This window comes from Camellia sinensis, chromosome 4 (genome assembly GCF_055761805.1).
Source record: "Camellia sinensis isolate YWXY chromosome 4, ASM5576180v1, whole genome shotgun sequence".
NCBI classification, from domain to species: Eukaryota; Viridiplantae; Streptophyta; class Magnoliopsida; order Ericales; family Theaceae; genus Camellia; species Camellia sinensis.
In genome coordinates this window covers 61,471,089-61,495,179 of record NC_138964.1, presented here as the reverse complement: position 1 = coordinate 61,495,179, position 24,091 = coordinate 61,471,089, and the positions used below count along the sequence as shown (strand labels likewise).

At 40.7% G+C, this 24,091-nt stretch overlaps 1 protein-coding gene across 12 annotated transcripts in view; it reads left to right on the top strand.

The window, feature by feature from the left end:
- Window positions 1-826: 826 nt before the first annotated feature.
- Window positions 827-24,091, top strand: part of LOC114272298 (uncharacterized) — a 62,357-nt gene continuing 39,092 nt past the window's right edge. Inside the window, exons 1-6 of one of the 12 annotated variants that reach the window (XM_082925038.1) lie at window positions 831-989; window positions 3,166-3,310; window positions 3,428-3,798; window positions 7,274-7,324; window positions 12,390-12,411; window positions 12,551-12,665. In XM_082925038.1, the coding sequence (XP_082781164.1) occupies window positions 3,769-3,798; window positions 7,274-7,324; window positions 12,390-12,411; window positions 12,551-12,665 (218 nt within the window). In that variant the 5' untranslated portion in view covers window positions 831-989; window positions 3,166-3,310; window positions 3,428-3,768. Of the gene's footprint in view, window positions 990-2,691; window positions 3,066-3,165; window positions 3,311-3,417; window positions 3,799-3,872; window positions 4,887-7,273; window positions 7,325-12,389; window positions 12,412-12,550; window positions 12,666-24,091 lie in introns of those variants that run through there. The other 11 variants (XM_082925036.1, XM_082925037.1, XM_082925035.1 and 8 more) reach the window with 11 other exon arrangements.

Genomic DNA, 24,091 nt, shown 5'->3' with positions numbered 1-24,091 from the left:
CCGATTAAAGGTTGTGTTATGCCCTTATATAGAAGCAAGAATCCATTGTTCTTATCATTGTAAAGATCAATAATGATTTATCATTTTAATACTTAAATCGAATAAATATGCTCCAAACTCTAAATTGTATTTGTCCATTTATTCTTCTTGCACATACAGTAGAGCATTAATCCTAATAAATCTTTTCACTCTAACTATGCATTTCATTTTATTTTGTCATTCTTATATATATATATATATATATATTTTTCACTCTAACTATGCATTTCAACATTTCGAAGAGTCAGATTAAAAAATTCATTGAAAAAAACAATTCATGTACTGCTAGTTATATTATAATGAAATAACAATTACACGTAAAAGTGATGCCAAGGTATTTGATTCTTGTAGATGCCTGGTTGTTTCAGATTAAGAAAATTACAGACAAATAATTTATGATTTATGCATAATAACATATTTTAAAAATTTGATAAATGATTATTTTTTAGATTCTTGTTTACATAATGAAAATTTATTTCCCATCTATACTATTTAATTATACTTTATAAAATATATATATATATATATATATATCATATACATCACACGTGCATTACTTAAAAAAAAAGGTCAAAAAAAAAATATTGGCTTTCAATTTTTTCAAATAAAAAATAACTATAAAAATAACTTGTCAAATACTTACGCAACTGATAAATCTCACATAGAAATTAATACTTACGCAACTGATAAATCTCACATAGAAATTATTAGATAATTTATTAAGGTCCTATTATTGACCGGCTCTACCAGGCCGTAGTAGGCACGAGAGAAGAGTATAAGTTGGCTGTTATGTAAAACTAACTATATATAATATAATAATGCTTGTGACGTTATTCCACGTGGCAGGCGTCTGTAATCTATTCGGTACCCCTATCTCCCCTTCATCTTTGAAGCTCACTTATCGCTCTGCAATGGCTGCCTCTGTTCGAATTGCTGTCGTCGGGGACGTTGTGAGCCCTCTCTCTTTCTCTCTAACACTCTCTCTCTCTCTCTCTCTCTCTCTAACATTGTTTTTGGGTAACCAATATTAATTGGAGCTCATGTAAACCTAGTTTTGATATTTGGCTAATTTTTCTCTCTGCTCTCTATTTTGTGTCATTATTTCTCATCGAAGCATTTGCTAGATGAATTTAAGCCAAATCGTTGTTTCATTTTTTTATTTTTTATTTTTTATATTTATTGCTGACCAGGGCTTAAATCTGAGAAAGTTTTGAATTGTTTGGAATTAAAATCTTTTACACATTATCTATCACTTTTGATTGCTAATATCATCATCATCTGACTTCCCCCCCCCCCCCCCACCAAAAAAAAAAATCTTTTTTTCTATTTTTTTTTTTTTTTTATATTTTATCTCCATGTCAATTCTCTGCTACTCTCTGCTTTCCAGATTGCCACTGCAACTCGGTAACAGCTCTTTTTGATTGAGTGATTTGGGAAGAAAAGAAAAAGAAAAAGAAAAGCATTTCTCTTATACGCTGTGTTTGGTTGGGTGATTTGGGAAGGGATTTAGAAATAGAAAGAGAAAAAAAGTTGAAATATGAATAAAATATACTTATATTTCACATAGTTTCACACACCTTTTTCCTTTCCTTTTCGAAATCCCTCTTCAAATTCCTCAACAAAACACAGCATTAGTGCATATCAATTATTCTGGAAAGGGGTGAGAAATGGGAAGAAATAGAGAGAAACTCATTTCTCTTATAATAGAAGTGAATAGTTGCAATTTCACTTCCCGAAACGTTCCTACCTCTCATTTTAATCAAATCCAAGCTTCGACTTAGTCTTTCATCTAGGAGAACTCCATCTTCATATTTTGCTGTTCTCTTTGTCTACATATTGAGATCATGGCCAAGGGAAAGCAAGTTTTGGAAGATCCTGACTCCTATGGTGGTGAAGAAATGAAGAGTGTCATTCAGAAGAAGCATAATAATATCTCGCTGGAAACACTCATTTAGCTTTCTGATAATGCGGAGAGCCATAGATATGCCCTAGGTCTAGCTTTCATGAATGAATATCCAATACATCTTCAAAATTACTATCCTGGCATGGGCAGTAAATTTCTCTTTCATGATTTTGCTCTAGACTGGTCCAAGTGGCATCTCTCAAACCCTGTTGAAAACTGGCCAATCCCTAATGAGAACTGGACAAATTGGGTTGATAGGGTGGCCGATGCAAAAGGAGACTTATGGAAAGAGATAGGCATTTATGACGCTATCATGCTAAGCAAAATTAGAATTGAAATAGATAAACACCTATTCTTTGCTGCTCTCTTTTTCTGGTCGGTTCCCACCAACTCATTTCATCTTAACTGCGGGATGATGAGTCCCACCATCTTGGACATAGCTGCACTAACAGGCCTTCGTCTACATGGGGAAGAGGTTAGTGCTGTTTTTTCCACTGCACTGCCAAATCCCCGTGCTCTTTCAGTTATTCTAAGACAATGACTGCTTATGACAAGTTCATAGACCTCAGCATTGACCCAAATGGTGTGACTGAAGACGAACATGTCAGGTTCCTAGTTATGTGGTTGAATAAGTTCCTTTTCTACAATGCTCCTCATAAAATCACTAAGGATTATACTGAGCTGGCCATAGCCCTGGCTGCTGGTAGAAAACTTGCCTTAGCTCCTCTGGTTTTGTCCCATCTTTATAGGGTTCTAACGGAGTTTCTGAACCAAAAATTCTTGAACACCGATGGGCCCTTTTGGCTGCTCCATCTCTGGCTGCAGGCCTAATTTCCGGATATTGGCCCAATCATAGTTCCATGGAATGATGCTCCTACTTATGGCTTTATATATGCACTATCAACTCCACGGGTGTCCCTCCAGCTGCTTCTCTGAAATTGGGTGAGGGATTGATTACTTCTAATCCCAGACCTGCTCAAATTGCTGGAAAGAATAAAAGGAGAAGCAAACCTCTACTGAAAGGTGCTTCTGAGTTCTGACTATAACTCCATTATAAATATGAGAAGGTTTTCAAATTTATATGGCACCCAAATGACCACAATCGAAGTGAAGCTGGTCAAAAGTGGGTCCAATATTACCTCTTCAGATCACCGAGTTATACCTGTGTTCTCCACTTCTATTATTTCAAAAATCGGCCTAATTCCCTTTTCTATTGGCTGCAGATACCATCTCCACCAAGATCCAGAAAATTAAGTCTGTGGAGATCAATGATGATGCACATGACCCCCAGAAGGCTGTCCTTCCAAAGGAACTGCAGCCACAGAAGAAGAGTGTTAAGGTAAAGACCAAAGAGACACATCAATCAAGGTGCTAACCTGGATTCCTTCATTCCAATCTACATATAGTGTTGCTATCTTAAGTTTCCCTGCCATCAATGTATAGAATCTAGTGCTAACTGATCTCTTTGTGTGAAGGATTCATCAGAGTTCAATCCGTCTGAGGAAGAAGGAAAGGAGAAGAAAGAAGGGAAGGATAAGAAACAGAGGAAGAGAAAAGAAGAAAATAATAGCAATAAAGTAGAAGAGAGAGATAGGTTAAAGAAGACAAAGAAAGATGCTAGTCTGAACGAATCAGCCCAAGAGAAGATCCTAGAAGTCTAGAAGGTTAACCTTGGGTGTTCTTTACATGATGAGACCCCTTTGATTTTGTGGAAACAGGAAAATTCATCAACTAAGGATGATGAAATAACTTCTACCCTCCATGCCAAGACTTCAGCGATTGGAGCTGAAACCACAGAACCAGTGGAACAAACCAATTACTCAGTCATGGTGTTTTCCTCCCTTCTCTCCAACAAGGTACTTATCTAATTAATTTCCATTTCATCTGAAAATGACGAACATACTCTTGATTTCAACTGCATTATTTTTAGGTCTCATATCCTATTAGCAAAGATGCTATTGAGAGTTCCAGTCCTGCGATTTCAAAAAAGCAAGTAAAAGAATCTGCAGATGATTTTATTGATCCGGATGTCTTTTTCTCTGAGCTGGAGGTTAAGGTTAATCCTGAAAGGTCAGAAGCTTCCACTGTCCAGCCTGAGGCTCTTGCTTGCACCATTTCAGTCTCTCAACCAAGTTGCAAAGCCATTGAAAAAGCAAATGAGATCTTTAAGAATATTCTCCTAACTCCATTCAAGGATTTAGTACAGCCTGACCGATGTATGGAGTTGGAATTGGTCCTTTCTACACTGCTTTGGGGCTCTGGTTTTAATCCAGAGCAATACGAGGCCTTGAGAAGGTTCAAGGAAGAATTCCCAGTCCTTACTGTTGACTACCAAGTCTCCAAGGCCACTCAAGAGGACTGTGAAGGCAAGCTCAATGCCATTGAAATTTTATCGACCAAGCTGGTGGAGGGATTGGTTAACTATAAGAAGATGAGGACCAGTAGGCAGAATTTAAAGGAGGAGGAGCAAGATACCAAGGCTGAGATTCTTCGGCTGAAGATAAGGTTGGCTAAAGTGGTCAAAGAGGAGGAACTGGAAAAGATGATGCAGGAGCTAACGGAGATCACCTGTGCCAAAAATATTCAACATGAAAAAGCCAAGGCTGAGATCACTGCTCTAATGGTCAGGAAAAGGAGAGCTCAATGGTTTCTAGCTCGAGCTGAAAAAACATGGGCCAAATTCAAGGCCATGTTTTCTTGACAATCGCCCACCTTGTATTTGCAGATATTATTGGCAGCTATATTTTGAATTGTCTTTCATCAATTTTACTTACCATGTCCAGCCTTCAATTTCATTAGCCGTCTCAGTAGTATGAGCTAATGAGGTGACCGTGCCACACTTCATCATTTGCCCCCTCTTTAATTGCAGAAAACTTCTACAGTGTACCACATTGAGCACATGATTCACATGTTAGAATCAACTTCAAGAGCTATTAGACCTGTACTCTCTGATTTTAGTTTCTGCTTGATACTCTCGTTCTCCTGGCAAAGATTGGCCTGCCTCAGCCTGGTTTTTCTGTAACTTCTTTTTTTCTTTTTTTTTTTCTTTTTTCTTTTTTTTGATTTTATTTTCTAGAATTTGTCCTAATTCAGGCCACATGATCCATCCATTGAATGCTTATTAAGTTCTTTTTAATATATATAGATATATATTTTTACTAGCGGTTGGGCACACGTAATGCATGTGCACAGACTATGAGAAAGAGAAAAGTTGCCTATTAGAAATTTTAAATCAAGTAAAGGCCAAAAATGGTGACAATTAAGTTAAATTAAGTTATTAAATTGTATATAATATGCATGCATACACATGAAACCTTTTGATCACAATCAAAATAAAATAATAGAGAATAAAAATAAACCATACAGAGAGAGAGAGAGAGAAAGAGAGAGAGAATGTTGAACAGAGGAAAGAATTAGGATATGTATTAGGATTAAAAACAGATTAATAAGCCCTACTGTAGTCAATTAATGGGTGTGCAATTTGAATTGTCTGTCTAAAACTTATTGTTTTGGGCTTGGAAGCAACGGAAGCGTATTTATTTGAACTCTTGTATATATTAAATAAATAAAAAAAAAACTTACCTTTTACATGGTTTTGTTTTGGCATATCTGATCCAACCCTTGGCCCTAGCTTTTGGCCTGTCACAAGTTGGTTCTAGTTTTTTATTCTTTAAACAACTATTTTATCAATCACTCAGAATGCATTATTACTTTACAACTCCAAAGCACAAAATGACATTTACACCCTAAACACAATCCATACTTTTATATCTATATATACATACATAAATATATGCATTGTGAAATAGAATCCCCCATCCCTCCCCCCCCCCCCCCCCCCCCCCCCAAAAAAAAAAAGGTGCAAGAAACCCAATTGACGACTTAGAAAACTAGGCTGCAATTACTCACCAAATAATGTATATAGTGCTTCAACCTCTTCAATCTTTTTGTTGTTTTGGCCCTTCATCACTAAGGCAAGTCCTAAAACACATGAAATCCACTTATGTTTGGAGGATACAAAGGAAATAAAATAATCAATAAACAACTTGGTTAATAGTATCCATGTTACAATGGAAAAACTGGGCAAATGGTCACCTGTTGTGCTCATTCATTGGAGATCATTCTGCTATTGTGGAAGGAAGTCATGCATCAGTGCACCACCAAAAACACAGAGGGGAAGGGAATAAAAAGGGAAAACTGAAATGCTATGAAACATGGATACAAACACGGATATGAATACGGACACGGACAAGGAACGTGGTGATTCAAAAATATGGGGACACGGATATGGTGGGGGACATGGCAAATTTTTTAAAATTTATTTTATATATATTTGCTTTGTAGATTAATATTATGTTACGAAACAATCAAAATTAATAAAAGCTAAAATTAATTCAATATATATATCACTATATTTAAACAAATTAATAGATTATCCATATTTGGACACGTGTGTCCCTGAAGTGGCCCCAGAGTGTCCCTAGCAAAAAAAGAAAATAAAATTAAAGGGACATGCCATTTGGCAAACCCCAGCCATTTCCCCATTGTGTCCCCGTGTCCATGCCATGTCTCCGGTGTGTCCCCTACAAAAAAAAAAATAGTAATAAAATTAAAGCATATGCGTCCCAGCATGTTCCGTGTCCGGCACTGCTACGGCACCTATTTTGAAGTGTCTGTGCTTTAGAGCTGAAATGTCGCAAGGCAGTCTGATATATTTTTAGGGATTTTAAAACTGACTACAGAGCTTGGAAACCGTTCTTTTCTCAACATGGGTCATCAGGGTGACTGCACATGTTTAGCCCTATAGGTTGAGGAGAAGAATAGATGCCACAACCATTAGATGGTGTGGGTTTTTTTGGGAGAAAAATTACTGTTACACAACTTCAAGGTTGAGTCTACACCAATTGGGGTGTTGGCTTTATAAAAGTATAGAAGATCAAATTTAACCTTTTGTTTACCTGGCATAAAGTTCCTGAGAGTTCTTAGGCAGTGTCCTTCAATGGACCATGTAGCAGCTCCCAACCATGAGTGTTTAGGGTGCAAACACTTTTGGAATTTGTTAGCACTAGCTCTTATCTTCAATGATGTCTTTCACTAAGCTGAACTTCTGTGTGTGTGTGTGTGCGCGCGCGCGCACGCGCACAGATACACTTGCAAATATATGTATGTATTCTATTAAGAAATGTTCTCACTGAATATTTTTATTGGCATAAGTCCAAGCTTTTAGGCCCCCTGTATGTATTTGTTTTGAATTACTTGTTGAAAAAGCTTTATGGACAAAATATATGGACTTCTAACTTTATTTTTATTTTTTATTTTTGTATTTTGAAGCATGATGGTTGGAATCTACAAGAAGATACAAAGGCTCTTCAATTATTGCAGGTATTAATTTCTCTTCCTCTTGTTTACAACTGTATTGTTTTCTGATTGCAAGTTTCTTAAATTAATTATGAAAGAAATCGAGGTTTCTTAAATTTGAAGCAGGAATGCTTAATAATAAACTGACTTTTGAGAATAGGTATGCATTTATCAGTGTGTCCAATGTCCATCATCTTTTGACTTGATTAGTGGAATGAAGTATTGTACATAATCAATTCATTAAACCTTTTTTTTAGATGTCTATGTTCTTGGTTATTTCCAAGGTATTGTACCTTGACTTTTAGTACCCTAGTCGAGTAGAAAGCTTGTGACTACATAAGTAAAAGGTTGGGGCAAGCCCATTTTTCTGGCTTAATGATTTTGAGGTGTGAACATTTGCATGATGAAGCCATGTTTTGGCATTGAAGAAAATGTGTTTCTTGCACTTATGGGAGGGAAATTTAGAACAGGTCCCACTTCTTACTTAATTAAAATTATTTGCCCAGTAGCTTCTATTTGAAGAAGTAGATAGCATAGTATTGTGTTTGCACCCATTTTTGCTAAATTTCCTGTGGATAGGGGTGATGGGCCAGTTGATGACATGTGGCAGTAAAGTCAGAGTTGAAGTCCTTCATTGGTAAAAGGATTGCGTGGCATAAAGAAGGTAGTCACGTGCATAAGATGGTGAAGGCAGTCATGGGGCAGTTGCAAGCAGTTACTAGTTTAGTGGCCTAGTTTATAGGAGGTTCCAATTATTGGAGAAGGGTTTTCTTTTTTTTCTTTTTTTGATGTAGTGCCCAAAATCGTGAGGGACACGTGGCAGCATGGGGAAAACTTTATTCAAATTAGGAATGTGAAGATGCATTGAAGTTTAAAGGCTTAGAGGGGCTGAGGCAGTTTTCAGCAGTTAGAGAAGAGTGGCTTGTGGATTCTGAGTAGAGTCATGGGCCAGAGAAAGAAGGGAAAGTATAAGAGATGAACAGTTTGCAGAGATGGGGATGATCAACAACAACAACAACAAAACACTTAGCTTTTAGCATAGTTCTATCTTAGGAGTAGTTGCTTGTATCTAGGAGTAGTGTCAATCTAAGTCTTCTAGTTTGTAACCTTGTGAACCTTGATTGTTTCATTTTGAGATTGTCATTGTTTACTTTGTAACTGTCAATTATTCGAGAGAAGTCCTTTATGAAGCACAGATACTCCAAAAAAGGTGACGTAAGAGTATCAGATAGGTATTGGTTACGGATACACGTCCAATACGGCGGGATATGTATCAGATACAGCACATAAGTATCCGATTTGTTTATTTATTTATTTTTAATTTCAGATACAGGAGGGATACATGAGGGATATGCAAGGGATACGCCAAATAAGTATCCAATTTATTTTTTTCCAATTTTTTCTTATTGTTTATATTTCATATTTTAATATGCCAAATAAGTATCCATTTTTTTTTTCCAAATTTTTTCTTGTTTTATATTTATATTTATATTTTTTCGAAGGTCAATGCTCTCTCCTTCTTTCTCCCTCTCTTTCTATGTCTCTTCATATTCTATGCGGCTTGTATTGTCATTATTTATTCCCTTGTGGTAGACCAATTTCTATTTTGTTAGCTTTGCTATAAGGGCTGGTCACTCATGTTTTAAAAGAATCACAATGTTGTTATTTGTTAATTTTTTTCTATTGTTGTTTTATTTTATTTTTTAATTTTGGATGTTAGGACTTAGTGCTATTGTTATCATTGCTTAATTTTATTAGCTTATTGTTCTTTAAATTCCTTTGAATATTTGATCAAATCCTTATTGTTTGTTGTTAATTCTTTGTTAGTATGCTTGGTTATTAATTGATTGCCCTTTGATGAATATAAAATTCTCTTTTTGATATTAAGGAATTTAGTACTAAATATTTTGTGAATGTACTCTTTACATTATGTTTTATTTTATACATACTAGTATACTACATTACTAAAAATTATAAAAGAACATTATTTTACAAATGTATCATCGCCGTACCCGTATCCTACTTTTTAAAGTTTTTTCATATTGCCGTATTCGTATTGTATTGTACATGTATCCCAGTATCCGTATCTGTGCTTCCTTTTGTTCTAGGAGTAGTCTCAAGTTAAGTCTTCTAGTTTGTAACCTTGTGAACCTTGATAGTTTCATTTTGAGATTGTCTTTGTTTCCTTTGTAACTATCGATTGTTCCAGAGAAGTCATTGTACTTTCAAGCCATTGAATCAATTACACAGTTGCTTGATCCTTTTGGTTGGTTGTTTGTTTAAATTGTTGTTAAGTCTCTGTCGATTATAGCCTTAACATAATTTTTACTAACACATTGCATCAGGGAAGAGAAACAGATCTAACCATAATATCAATATGTAAGGAGAGAAGATACTCTCACTCTAGTTGAAGGGAACAAAAAGTTATTGCCTCCTCCCCCCATCCCAAGAAAAAAAGGGGGGGGGGGGAAATTTGGATTCTGCACTTACTGAACTAGTTTATATAATATTCCTTGATTGTGTATGATTCTGTCAATCATATATTTGTAAGGTTGCAAAATCAGTGGAGCAAATATTGGCCATTCAGCACGAATTGGTTCAGACTCTATGGAGCATCTTCTTATACAATCTAAGGTGACTAGGGAGATATAGGAGTTGCTACTTTAGCACTTTGGAGTGGTATGGCTTCTTGCAAGGGCCATCCGGGATTTGCTTACGAGTTGGACAGGTGGAGGTAGGAGAAAACAAGTTGGAATTGGCCCTCTTTGCCTTTTCAATTGTATTTGAAGCAATAAGGTATTTTGGATTCTTTTGCAGGCTGGTACTCAAGAAGGATTAATCCATCCCTTGATAGATGTATATTATTGAATTGTTGACCACTAACTCATCTAAAAGCTTAAGCTATTAGAGAGGGGCAACTTTATTATTTATATTATATTCTCAACACACCCCCTCATGTGTGGCCGGGCTTTTCTTCGTGCATGTGCAAGCATCTTAATTATCTAAAAGAGGGTGAGGTTTGAATACAAGATCTATTGCCTGCTTTAATACCATATTGAATTGTTGACCACCGACTCATATAAAAGCTTAAGCTGTTAGAGAGAGAGGCAGCTTTATTATTTGTATTATATTCTCAATATATATATTTCTTATTTGTATTATATTCTCAATACCATATGCTATAATCGTGTACCACGTATTTAGATCACATCCCCTTTTCTCCATTTGTTAAAAGTACTTTTCCTAATTCTAATTTCCTCCCTCCTCCTAAAGCATAATTATTGTTATTATTATTTATTTTATTTTATTTTTGTAAACTGATGATATTTGGATTTGTCTCGCACAATACATTATCACCTAAATAGAGGAAGTCTTTCAGGGTTAGCAAAAGCACTGCCAACTGCCTAAGACCACAGCCCCACAACAATCTCCCTGTTTGTGATAGGCATCCATCTGCTGCTGTAAACAAGCAACCATACTGCAAGAAATTATATTTATTAAGAGAATTAAAATATTTTGTAAAATTTAAAATTATATCTTACAATAGGAAATAATCTCTAAACTAATGGCTTGGGTATGGACCATTTAGGTCACCTGAAATTCTGAAAACCCATCCATTAAATTAACAGGAAACCCCAATTTGTTGGACCACATCGACGCAAGTTGGTAGCGTCTATTTGGATTTTATTAAGTCCATGATTTTGCAGAAGAAATAATGGGAAGGTAGCTTCACTTGTGTTTTAATTGTAATATTGTAAAATGTTGTGCAAGTTGGTTTTAGGTGCATGTGGCTAGATTTTCTATGTGGAGAGCCATATTGTCACTGTGAATGGGGGAGGTTGGCTCTTGTCTGGCTTTCCTCCACTCCATGCCTTGCTCTGACATCGCTCCCTGAGCTGTGTCCAGAATTGCACCATGATGCTATTTCTCCACTCCGTGCCCATGAGCTATGTTAAGAATTGCACCCCGACACTATCATGCCTACCTACACTACACCTCAACTCTATACCCCCACTCCATGCCTTGCTTTGATATTGCTCCATGATCCACGTTTAGAATTGCACCCTGATGCTTTCGTTCCTACCAATACTGGGAGTTACGAGTAGAGAGAAGGGCCTAAGGTCCCTCGGGTTGGTGCCATGACATGGGATGCCTGAGCGTACCGACGATTACCCATGCTTGGAGAAGTATGCACTTGAACTCTTTGTAATCAGAAGTTTGCAGGACTTTTTCAAAGTATGCAGGACTTCTCCTGAATATAGAATTTTTTCTAAATATTTCAAGCAATAGAAGATAGACAAGGATTACATCTTACACAATTTTGAAATCCTTATTAATATGTTAACGTGATATATTGGATTATATGAATGGTTGGTGAATCCAAGTTGGACAATACATAAAGTTTTGTTTATTATTTTTTCTTCCCATGCAACCTACTCTTTTAAGTTGCTCATTGTAGAGGTAGATTCTCTCTCCCTCTCTCTCTCTCTCTCTCCAGCAACATTTTTTTATCTCTATCTTGGTGTCTAAGTGAATCTTTCATCTGTTATCAGCTATTATGACTTAGGGTTGGTTTGAGATGTCCTAAAAAAGTGCACTTTTTGTCTTTTTACGAAAAGATGTGCAGAAAAGTATAGAGGTGATGTGATGGAAAAAAGATAAAAAGATGAATTAATAACCTTTATTGCATATCCCAACTTGACATCAAAACATTACATCAGTGACCTGGATGACTTGTCTGACAATTTTGTTGATGAATTGAAAATTTGAAATGTTATGTGGCTGTGCCATACTTGGTTAGAAGTACACGCACACGCTCGTGACTGTATAACATTAGCAATTCATGTTGAAGTGGTAACATATCGAAATTGGGTATTGACCTATGGAAGTGAAATTTATTTGAAATGTGCCATTAGTTTTTTGTTTAAAAAATGCGACTTTAAAATCACCAGTTTTATTTCTTATTTTAACTTTGTGCCAATTTTTTGCTTGTAAACTGTTTTAGTTTTACTATGATGTTAACCACCATATTCAATATCTTGCCTTTTATATCTTTTACCTATCTAATGTGCATTTATATGAAATGCAGCCAGATTTGGTGCTGTTTACAGGCAAGTCAATTTCTTTTTTGTTTATGCCCTTGATATGGTTGACACTTGACAGGCATCCTAGATGTTCTCTTCAGTGCTTCAGTTCCTAGAAGCTACTATAATAATTTTTCTTCTTCTTTGCCTTGTTGGGCTTTGCCAGGTGATTTTGGAAATGAGAACGTTGAGCTTGTTAGAAGTATTGCGGAGCTAAAAGTTGCTAAAGCAGTTATATTGGGAAACCATGATGCCTGGAGTACTCAACAATTTGCTGAAAGGTATGTCAACTGTATTGAAGTATTGGATTAGTTCATGATGTGGACTGCATTAAGAATTAATCAGATCATGATCTGACTCCAAGCAAAAAAATAATAATAATAAAACAAGAAAGCAAAAAACAACATTGTCTGTTTTAGAAACAATTAGTAGTGCACTTATTAAACCATCTGGATAATAGTTGATAATTTGGTTTAATTTGCATGGCGTATTTGTAGGCATTTTTTATTCAAGTTCCTGCTAACTTATTCCAGTCTCTATATTTACCTCTTTCTGCATTAGCTCTGATGTATTTCTTTATTTCATATTATTTCCTTTGTTATTTCTCTTTTGATAGTTAAATTTGGCTCATATAATGTTCTCACAACCTTTTTAGATTTCATGCTGGTACTTATTTAATTAGGACTCTTGAATAGGAGATCTAGTGTTCCACAAGCTGAGTTTTTTGTTTCTTTCAATAATTCTTCTGCTGTTTGCTGCCGCGGCCCCTCAAACACACACACAACCCTCTACTTTCTTCCTTCCTTAGAATTGTGGCTTACAAACTTGCATTTTAGATTAAAAAAAATTCCAATCATTCTTCTGGCGTGTTCTCATGCAAGTCTTTCTTTAATAATATCATTGAGGAGCCTAATGGTTGTTCTTTTCCATTTCATAAAATAATTTGGAAAGCTGTTGTGCATTAGAAACTGAAGATCTTTATGTGATCCTTGGCTCATGAAAGCATTTTGACTATTGGCATTTATTTATCAAGTAAGGAGGCCTAATCACTATCTTTGTCCCCAATGGCGCATTTTGTGTAGGGGAAATGGGGAATCTTTGAATTATCTTTTCTTACATTGCCCAGTAGCTTTGCATCTTTTGCAACGTTAGTCCTCCTTGGTCGGCATACATTGGGTGGCCTTGTGGAAGTGTACTCAAATATTAATTATTGAATTCAAAGGTTTTGGTTTAAAGAAGAAAGTAAAAGTGCTGTGGAGATGTGTTGTTTTTTCAATATTTTGGGGTTTATAGTTGGAAAGAATTGTGAGATCTTTGAGGACAAGTTTGGGGATGCGGTGTCACGACCCCAAACCGCCCCTAGTAGTTTGGTGCCGTGATGGCCAGTAATCCGAGATTACCGAAGGCCAACTTACAAAATTCACACGCAACAGAGTATAAATATATGGGATTCACAAGTACGGAAGCGATACATACTAACAGGTTAGTCTATAAGAGCTGTGCATAAGTCAAATGAAATAGCAACCATCTTCATATGGGTTACAACTTAATTACAAACGAAGAAAAGTACAAATTACATCTTACATATTAACAAAGGGCTTCACAAGCCGGCACAACAAAATGTATGAACTATAGGTCAAGGAACACGGTCTGCCAGGTTGCCGACATCCTCCTTGCCGACGTAACAATCAAACAAAACACACATCTTGATCAAAAGGCTTCTCAAGCCGACGTATGCAACATACAAGTATTACAAATCGAGAAGCATAATTTTCAAGACTGCCGACGTCAATACAGGTTAAGCCGACATAATCAAAAACCCAAAATAAGCTCCAGAATCACATCTAGGCGTCACCGCCTTCTTGTTCATCACTTACATATATATAGAGAGGGTGAGCTTGGATACTCTGTGAATGGTTGTAGACACCCCATTTTTGACCGTCCTCAAGACTTGGACGTCACCATTGGAACACCCGGTGACCATCCATGTTTGTGTTCGTTTGGAGTTCCCGAAGGTCTCGACTACGCGCCTTGCCTCAGGACCTCCGAACTCGACTGTTTAGTGCCTGGTTTTGCACCAAACACTTGTGTTTTGCCTTGGAGGGGCAGGGAATGCCTTGTGAGGCATCCCCACACACCATCGGCAGTGGCTAGAGGCCACCGGCTGGTTTTTGCTGCCATCGGCACTTTTTATTGCCGGTCGGCACTGTTTGTTGCCGGTCGGCACTAAATTGTCAAAATGACATTTTTGGGCAGCCGACCACTGTTCATCCACTTTATGGAGATATTTTGTGCCAGCTGCGATAGTTGGCACCAACTTTGCCTCCCTCCATACACGTGTATGGAGGGATGTCCCTCTAAGCAAGCTTGTTGAATAAGCTTTGCAAGAGGGACTCCTATAAGAGGAAGGCTCTCCTCTTTGATCTAGGTTAGGAACTTTGGAGGCAAAAACCAGAGCTTACACTTATAGATACACCCTATCTCTATATTTCCCTCCCTCTCTCCCTTTGTGTGTGTTTCTTGGCCTAAAAGTGTGATTTTACCTTACTTTTGCACCAATACACACACTATTACACCTTGCTCCGAGATTGAGGACTTGGGGGGTTGATTCTTGAGTTTTTGGACTGATTTTGATCAAAAGAAGAGGGCTGGACCATTTGTTCTTCAAAGGATCTTCAAGGGTGAGCACTTTACTTTAGATTCCCCAAACTTGCAATAGTTTTTTACCTATCTTGCTTGCTGATTTAGCTTTTGTGCATAACATGAAAAAAGCTTACATTTTCATGCTTTAGAACTTTCATTAAGGTTGTTTTGTGGTTTGAGTGCAAACTCACCTTATTAGGCTTTATTTGGCCCCTTTTGTGCTTCCCTTGTGAGGCCTTGTTTGCTTGAGCGTGTTGGTCTTTTCACCACTAAAAACCAGTTGATTTTCAGTGGTAAGGAAGGTGGTTTGAAGTCTTGCATGGGGGAGGGACACCCCTCTCCCTTCATTGTCTTATTTCTTTGCATTTTGGCTTAAAGGGTAACATGCATGCTTGCTTGATTTTTGCCTTATTTCAGAACTTTTTAGGTGTTTTTAGGTCATAAGTAATCTCTGTTTTCGGTCGGATTTATATCTCTTTGCATGCTTAAAGTACTTGCTTTGCATTGCTCCTTTTGGCCTAGAAAGGCACCTTGTGTTTAGGCCATGATTCTTGCATGTGTAGGCTTAGTTTCATGAAGGTTTTGGCATTGTCTTACCATGTTTAAGGTCTGTTGGCCCTTCATTTCAGCCATGCTTGCATAGTTTGATGTCGTCTCTTTATGTTTTGGCTTGTTAGCTTTGAGCATTTTGACCTCTAGCATGCATAACTATGATCATCCTCATGATTTGGCATCATTTAGGACCCCATTTCAGTCCATAAATCATGCTTGTATGCTTGCATTTGTGACCTCTTCCATGCCGTGAGGGTGTGCCCTTTTATGCCTAGATATGAGCCTTGGTGCACGCACCTCTTTGGAGCCACTTTAGCTGCCATATTAGGAGGGTTTGGAGTCCTATTTTGCCTGTAAAAATTCTGTTTTTACTTGTCTTAATCATGCCATGAGTGGTCATGTTGGTGGGAGTGAAATGCCTCTTTTTTGTGCCTTAACCTTAGGACCTTTGGTTTGCTTGTTGCATGAGCATTGGTCCACCTTTTGGACACTTTTTGACACTGTTTTGAGGTGGGTGAAGGTCTGCCCCTTTACCATTTTGAGCCACCATTGCATGCTTGTTTCATGTTTGTTGCATGATTGCTTCATTAAGCCTTGTAATATGTTGATCCCATTGCTCAAATGGTCCATGTTTGCATTACATTTACATCTTGCATGCCTAGCATTGCATACTTGCCATATTGGTTGCATAGCATTTGGCATGCCTTGCATTTATATCTCATTGTTGCATTTCGGTCGATGTTTGCATAACATGTATTGCATTACTTGGTTTGGGGTGTCAAACCAAGTGTGAGAATCAAGGAACATTCATACTACAAGTGATGTAATGTGCCTTGATTCCCGATCACCGGGACCCTTGACTTCGGCATGATAGGGTCTTGGTCCTCATTTGTATGTTGCATGCATCTTTACATCAAGTGGCAAACTTGATCCCTTGGGCTATCATGCACCATTGATGGCTCGAGGATCGAGGGTCATGCTTCCCTGAATTCAAAGCATGATAGGAAGCATGACCATGCTTACATGTGCCTGAAATCCCATGCCGTACTGTCTGTCCTCTGTTTGCTGTCAAAACTGTCTTCTGCAGGAGTTTTTTTGCCAACCGGCATAATTCAGTGCCGGTCGGCAATCTTTGAATGGCCGGTAGATCCAAACACTGCCGATGGAAATTCTAAACTGCCGGTGGGAATTTCCCCCAGCCGGTGGTACTCTGCAGCATATAAGGAACCTGCTCCAGGACGTTGGCAATTTTCAGAGAGACAGAGCAGTATAAACAGAGGTGGCAGAAGTATGGTACGGGTTTTCCAGGCGGGCCGGGTTCCGAGCATGCATCATTCGTGCATCCCGAGGCAGAGGCCGCGGCCACCCTCTTCTTTTTTTTGTGCATTCTTTCTATTAATTAATTAGAAATTCTGTAATAATTTATTTGCTTAATATTCGGACTGTAATATTTATTTGGTCCCTCCGAGCGAGGGCAATTATGTAATAAGTGTGCGTGAGTGTGTGTATGTCTTCCAACCTCACGTCTTTCTTCCCTTTTATTTACCTGCTTATGATGGTAGACTAGGACATTTTTAAAATTAGCATACCTTATGCTATGCATGCGTGCATTCATGCATTTGTATTGCATGCATTAGGCTCGGTACATCACGCTAACTGCATTTGTACTTCAATTCACAAGTTGAATATGTGATAGTTGATCGCATTTCATACGTCATGTTTAGGTCAGCCGAGCCTGTCTAGATTGCATTTTTTTTTGTATGCGATGCATTAGCCATTCTTAACATGAACTAGGACATGCATGTTTGCTAACTAGTTTACTGTTTTGGCACGGAGTACGATGTAAGTATTTATGTTTTAGCATCCCGCATGCGTGTGAGTGTTGCCATGACAGTATGCTTGCCATGCGGCTAAATGCTTATATGATAAACTGGTTGAATGCCTGTGGGTGAAGGTTGGATTGTTTGAGTTGGAAAAACTCATTGAAATCCGTGTTTTAGTCTACTTGCGAGTAGCAAATTCCAAAGCACTTTTCAAAGCAAACGGATATGCAATGCTTGTTTCCAAATTAGGCAATCTAGTCTATACTTGTTTGCTGTGCGCATGACATAGTAATTCTAGGCTAATAACCGGAATAAGAACACGTAACGTTTTCAAAATCAGATATCACGGTTAGTAGAGGCCGGTCTTCGGACCGGGCGAAAGGGGGTGCTCATAGCTGACCTTCCCCGATCGTACCCAAGCTCCCGAGCCGAGATAACTCCGGTGATGACGGACATGTGGCCTTCGGCACCGAGTCAGGGTTTCCTAAATTCTCCCATTTTAAAATATTTAGGTGGCGACTCTGCATCTGGCAAAGCAGTCTATGTTTGGCACTTCTTTTCAAAAAAAATCTATTTCTCAAAACGATTTGCCGGATTTGGACTCTTTGGTTCAAGATTAAGAACCGTGACACAAATTGAGTCCGAACTGTAGCAAGGGCCCCACGCGGGCGCGTGCTACAGTTTCTGGCGACTCTGCTGGGGAAAAATTTAGAGAGCTTGACTCAAACTCGTGATATCCCGTTTTGATCACACTTATGTGTTTCTTTGCATTGCATGTGCATTGGTGCGCCTAGGAACACAGTGTTTGCCATCTGCCATTCCTGAACGGTTTGCCGGAGGCTTGTCTTGTCAAGGCATGACCATAAGGCTGACCGGTTATGGGCTCTGACAGTATGGGAACACAAACCCCGGTTTTACCGGGGCACCCTTTTCGACCATTTGACCTAGTGCATATTCGGATCCATAGTGACCATTCCAAGTTAGGACAAGCTGCTTACCCGATTATAGGTTGTTTGAAACCGCTGCGTGCGTAGTGAAACCCTAGCTCCTGACAAAATAGGACAGGGAAACCCTACCCCAACATAGGGGTGTTCTGGCTCTTTCTTACTTGCTATGTGCTTTTAGAGTGTATCTCTACAGGAACGTACACATCAGTTTGCAAGTCCGGGGCATCAGGCCTAAGGGCATTGGTATCAGAATTCGAGAATCAGTTATATCCGCGGGTATCAGGTTCAGTCTGTGGGGAACAGAAATTTGGGGAACAGTGATCAGTATCGGGGAACAGTGTGTTCGGCTTACCAACTGTGTATTATGAATCCCAACTGCGTGTTGTATGTGTTTATTTTATGCCGTTGTGCCGTCCGATTGTTTGTTTATTTACTGCTTTATTTATCTTTTTGCTAGGTAGTTTAGCACCATTGCTTCCAACCCGGTAGATATTCCCCAAGCACTCTGGATTAGAGGTCGTCGGCTCCATCGATCTGAGGATCTGGTAGACGGACAACCAGTGTACTGCTCCTTACCCCCGGTTGCTAGACGGAGGACAGCTAGGCAGAGAGCATCAGTTCAACAGTCAGTTCAGAGGGCCTTATCTACCCCACCTAAGTTCAGTAGGGATCAGGGTCCTGTTTCACCTACAGAAAGGGAACATATACCAGTAATTCAACCAGAGCAGAATAGTATGGCTAGCTTAGAGGAGATGGTGCGCCAACTCCAAGACAGCATGAAAATGATGCAGTAGGATGCTGTTCGGCAGGCAGAGTTCGCCAAACAGCAGGCCACGGTTGTGAGTGAACAAGCGGATTTAATCGTGAGATTGCAGCACCAAACTGGGGCGTCAGCTTCACAGCAAGTCCCTCCTCCACTAAGGGTTCCAATACCCGAAGAAACGCCAAATGCCCGGAATGTCAAGAGGATACCGACCTTCCAACGGGGCCAACTCTGCCCCCGATCCCGCCTCAACTATCCAAAGCACCCACTCCTATCAATCAATCGGATTCTCCCTTCGAGTCCGAAGTGGACCCCATGGCATTAAAAATGAGCAAGCTTGAAAAGCTGTTTAAGAAATCTCAGGGTATGAAGTCCATTCCAGACATTGGAGACGGATACACCGACGCAGCCGTGACGCTGCCAGATCGGTTTAAGATGCCATAAATTGATCGTTTTGATGGGTTTGGAGACCCCATGGTGCACCTAAGATTATTTCCAGACATCCTAAGGCCCATGGGCCTCACTAGACTGCAGAAGCTGTCTTTATTTGGCCGGACCCTGTCGGGTGTAGCGGCCACATGGTATGCCAGATTGGAGGATGACGTCAAGAGAAGTTGGGACGAGATGGCTGAGGCCTTCATCCTGCAGTACTCATACAATACACAAATCGAGATCACGACCCGGGATCTCGAGACAACGAGGCAAGAACCCAAGGAGAGCTTCTCAGAATTCGTAGCCAGATGGCGGGCTAAGGCATCGATGATGACCTTAAGGCCCACGGACAAGGACCAGATTCGAATGATTGTGCGCAATCTTCAGCCGAAGCTAATGCAAAAGATGATTGTACTCCCCTTCCCTACCTTTTCTGATCTACACGAAATGGGGGTGCAAATTGAGGATGCCTTAAAGCAAGGATTGATTGATAATGACCGGGAGCAGCCCCGCAGAACTTTCAATCGTAACACTAATGCAGGCCCGAGTGGCACTACAACTACCAGGACCTCCGAAGTGAGTATGGTCACCACCAACCCTTCCCCAAGAAATATGGCAGCCACACCATTCTCCGGTGCGTCCGGAAGCAACCCACAAACAACCAAATACCTTCCCAAAAATACCAGAACCTTCGCTCCGCTTTATATGCCCCTGTCCAAAGCTTTGGGGGTTTTGATCAGAAAAGGGCATCTGAAGCCCCTAGAGCCGCGGCCCTTACCGGAAAGACTCCCTGCTGCCCACAATCCAGCCAAGTATTGTGCATTTCATCAGCAACACGGTCACGACACCGACCTGTGCTTTCGATTGCGTCATGAGATTCAAGATCTCATTGATAACGGGGTGATTTTACCTCCTGAGAAACCCAATGTCACTACAAACCCTCTCCCCACACATAACCAAGCTCCACCACCCAAAAGAATCAATTTCATCCATACTGGGGTCGTGCCCTACGATCCTAGTATCTATATCACATCTTCCTACCTGCCTAAGCCAGAAGTTTTCCTTCCTAATTGCACCGATTTGTGCATGATGGACGTCTCCATAACCCAACCCAAGCCAGCGGTGGTGACCATCGAGAGCAGGGGAGAGAAGACTCCAAAGGAGAAGGGGGTTTTTGAGCCAGAGTCTGCGAAGCCTGGGAGTGATGTTGGAAATGCTTATAGTCTGAGTGACTACATTTCACCGATGGGCCAGAATAGACCAGATGTGAAGTTTCCAGTAGAGAGAAAGCTGTGTGCAATCCAAGGGGATAGCCGAGGACAGGAAACGGATGATTTGACAGCCGTGGAAGAGGATCTGGCCGAGTTCCAGTTTTACAGTAACCAAGGTCCAGAAGACTCAGCTGTCAACTGGTTCGATTACGAGGAATCGGCAGAGGCCACGGGATGGTTGGACAATCAGCCAGATGTGGTAGGAGAGTTTCAGTCAGAGCAAGGCCCGGCAGGGGCAGGAATGTCAGTAACAGCCGGGAACGTCGAAGAACAGAGTACATCGCCGGGGAGCGCCGGTGTCAATAGTTTCGCTCGGGAATGGAGCATTTTGAGTACAGGGATTATTGAACAATCTACTGCATTGGCACAGTCAGAACGGGAAAAATTTGAAGATTCTGAGAGAATCAGGAAGGCAAAAGCCCATGTGGGGATTGAGACCGCCGCAAGTACAGAGATGGAGAATGCCGCGAGCATAGGAATAGGAGGTACTGCAAGTATCGGAACAGTCATGCCGGAACCAGACAGGTGCCTGTCGATCGCAGATGGAATGTGGTGGGAGGATGACGATCTGTGTCTTGCCCACACCGACGAAGATTGGGGGAATCACCAACCGGATGATACCTGGTATATCGGCGAAGTCAATCACATGACCAGGAGTGGACGGTATTTCAAGCCTCCACATCTGGATCAACCAGAGGTGTTTGGAAAGGATAGGGAGGCAGAGAAGCAAAAGGAAAAGCAACTCGAGGATGAGGCCGTATTGAGACAATTAAAGAAGATACAAGCAAACATCTCCATTTGGGGGCTGCTTATGGCTTCTCGAGTACATAGGCAGGCCGTCCTCTCAGCCATGGACAAAGCTAAGCTTTCCATAGACACCACGCCTGAACAGCTGGTGGGCCTAGTCTTTTCGGGAGGGGGCGCCCCGATGTTGACTTTTTCTGATAAAGAATTATCACCTGAGGGTGCGAACCATAACAAGCCACTCTACATCTCCGTGGAGTGCAGAGATAAGTGGATACCCGTGGTGCTTGTCGACACAGGGTCCGCCATCAACGTCTGTCCGGCAAGAACAGCCTACGCGATCGGTTTGAAAGTCGCGGATTTTGTGCCAACGGCCCAGGTAATTCGGGCATACGACAACACAAGCCGGGAAGTAATGGGAACAGTTAAGATTCAAACAAAGGTTGGGCCGGGACAGCACGAGATAGATTTCCACGTCTTGGAGGTTCCTGCAACGTTCAACCTGCTTTTAGGGCGGCCGTGGCTGCATCAGGTAAAGACAGTCTCCTCTACCCTACATCAAGTGGTGAAATACCCCTATGGGAAGGGAGTAGCCATTGTTTTTGGAAATTCATCGATTCATCCACCACCGGAGGTGTCTACGCCTGTTCTAGAAATCGAGCACGGTATGGAAGACGTGTTCATATCAGGTTTTACCTTGGCTGAGGCTCGGGTTGTACAGGACATCATGGCAGCTAATAAAGGGGTATATGTCAGTGCCCAAGCAGTCTATCTCATGAACAAACTCCAGCACATCCCCGGGATGGGATTGGGGAAAAGCGGCCGGAAGGGCGTCGCGGCATTGGCCGAAGTGCCACACAACCCTCACACCTTTAGGTTGGGTTACCTACCCACCAAAGAGGACTGGATAAGGAAAGGAAAGGAAAGGAGATGGCCGGAAGAGCCAGAGCAAAACAGATGGGGAAGCCCTTTGACTTAATGCACCGGCCCATTCAGGGTACCCTGAACGGACGCTTCGTCCGGGAGGGGGAGGACTTTCCGTTCTGTGGCTTCCCAGAGCCGTGGCTGAACGCGGAGAGGAAGCGTGTACCGGGGTTTGAGATTTTCTTTGACCTCCAGCTACCTGAAAATGACATCGCCGAAGAGCAGACACACTCATTAGCCGAGGCTGAGCAAAGTGAGGAAGTGCAGTCTGAGGACGCTAAGAATGAAATGGGGGTAGCACTGGCATGTCTACTTTCAGATCCTCCGATTGAACAGAAGTGCTTGGGGGACAACTCCTCGGTATGCATGATTGGGAATGAAGCGGCTGCGGGCCTACCATCAGCTATTTTGGATGCATCCATCGCACCTTCTCTCATCTGGCAATATGAAGAAGGATTTTTGTCCAGCAGCACCGGGTCAGGTAGTGAGCCGGAATCTGATTCCACCGAATCTTGTGAGTCGGAATCAGGTTCCAGCTCGACTGAGTCTGAGTCCGGTATTCCTGGGGGTGATAACCCGGATGCCACAGTCCTGTCTAGGTCGTCATTTTCTTTCTCTTTTGAGTCTGTTATAACAGAAGAATCGGACGGCTTGGAAGTATTTAATGAGAATGATTTGGATGTGGTTTCTGAGTATTTTTCTGTGCCTTTGATTTATTGCTTAAATCAGGATTTTCAAAATTTTGATGAAAACGACGAGGAAGAAATTCCTCCGATTTTGCAACGATTAATTGATCAAGAGCAGGAAAGATTTGTTAAACCCTTAATGGATGAAATCACTACTGTGAATGTTGGTACTGAGAAGGACCCGCGGCTGGTCCAGATCGGGTCCACGTTGTCTTCGGAGGAACGCGAGCGCTTAGTCGCTTTATTAAAAGATTTCAAAGATGTTTTCGCGTGGTCCTACGAAGACATGCCTGGAATCGATCCTGAGATTGTACAGCACCGGATCCCTCTTGATCCCGAGGCCCGACCTGTCAAGCAGAAACTCAGAAGGATCCGTCCTGATTGGGCCATTAAGATCAAGGAAGAGGTCACCAAGCAAATCGATGCAGGCTTCCTGCTGGTATCCGAATACCCGACTTGGTTGGCCAACATTGTTCCAGTGCCGAAGAAGGATGGCAAGATCCGAGTATGTGTAGATTTCAGGGATTTGAATAGAGCTAGTCCGAAGGACGACTTCCCCCTGCCGCACATTGATGAGTTGGTAGATTTTACAGCGGGGCATGCTTTGCTTTCGTTCATGGATGGCTTCTCAGGATACAACCAGATAGTGATGGCACCCGAAGACCGGGAGAAGACTGCTTTCACCACCCCGTGGGGGACATACTGTTATAGAGTGATGCCGTTTGGGCTGAAGAATGCTGGAGCCACATATCAACGGGCTGCAACCACGATACTGCATGATATGATCCACAAGGAAGTTGAGGTGTACGTGGATGACATGATTGTCAAGTCCAAAGAAAGAGAGGGCCACTACACCGCCTTACAAAAGTTTTTTCAAAGGATCAGAGAGTTTCGGCTGCAGTTGAATCCCCAGAAGTGTACA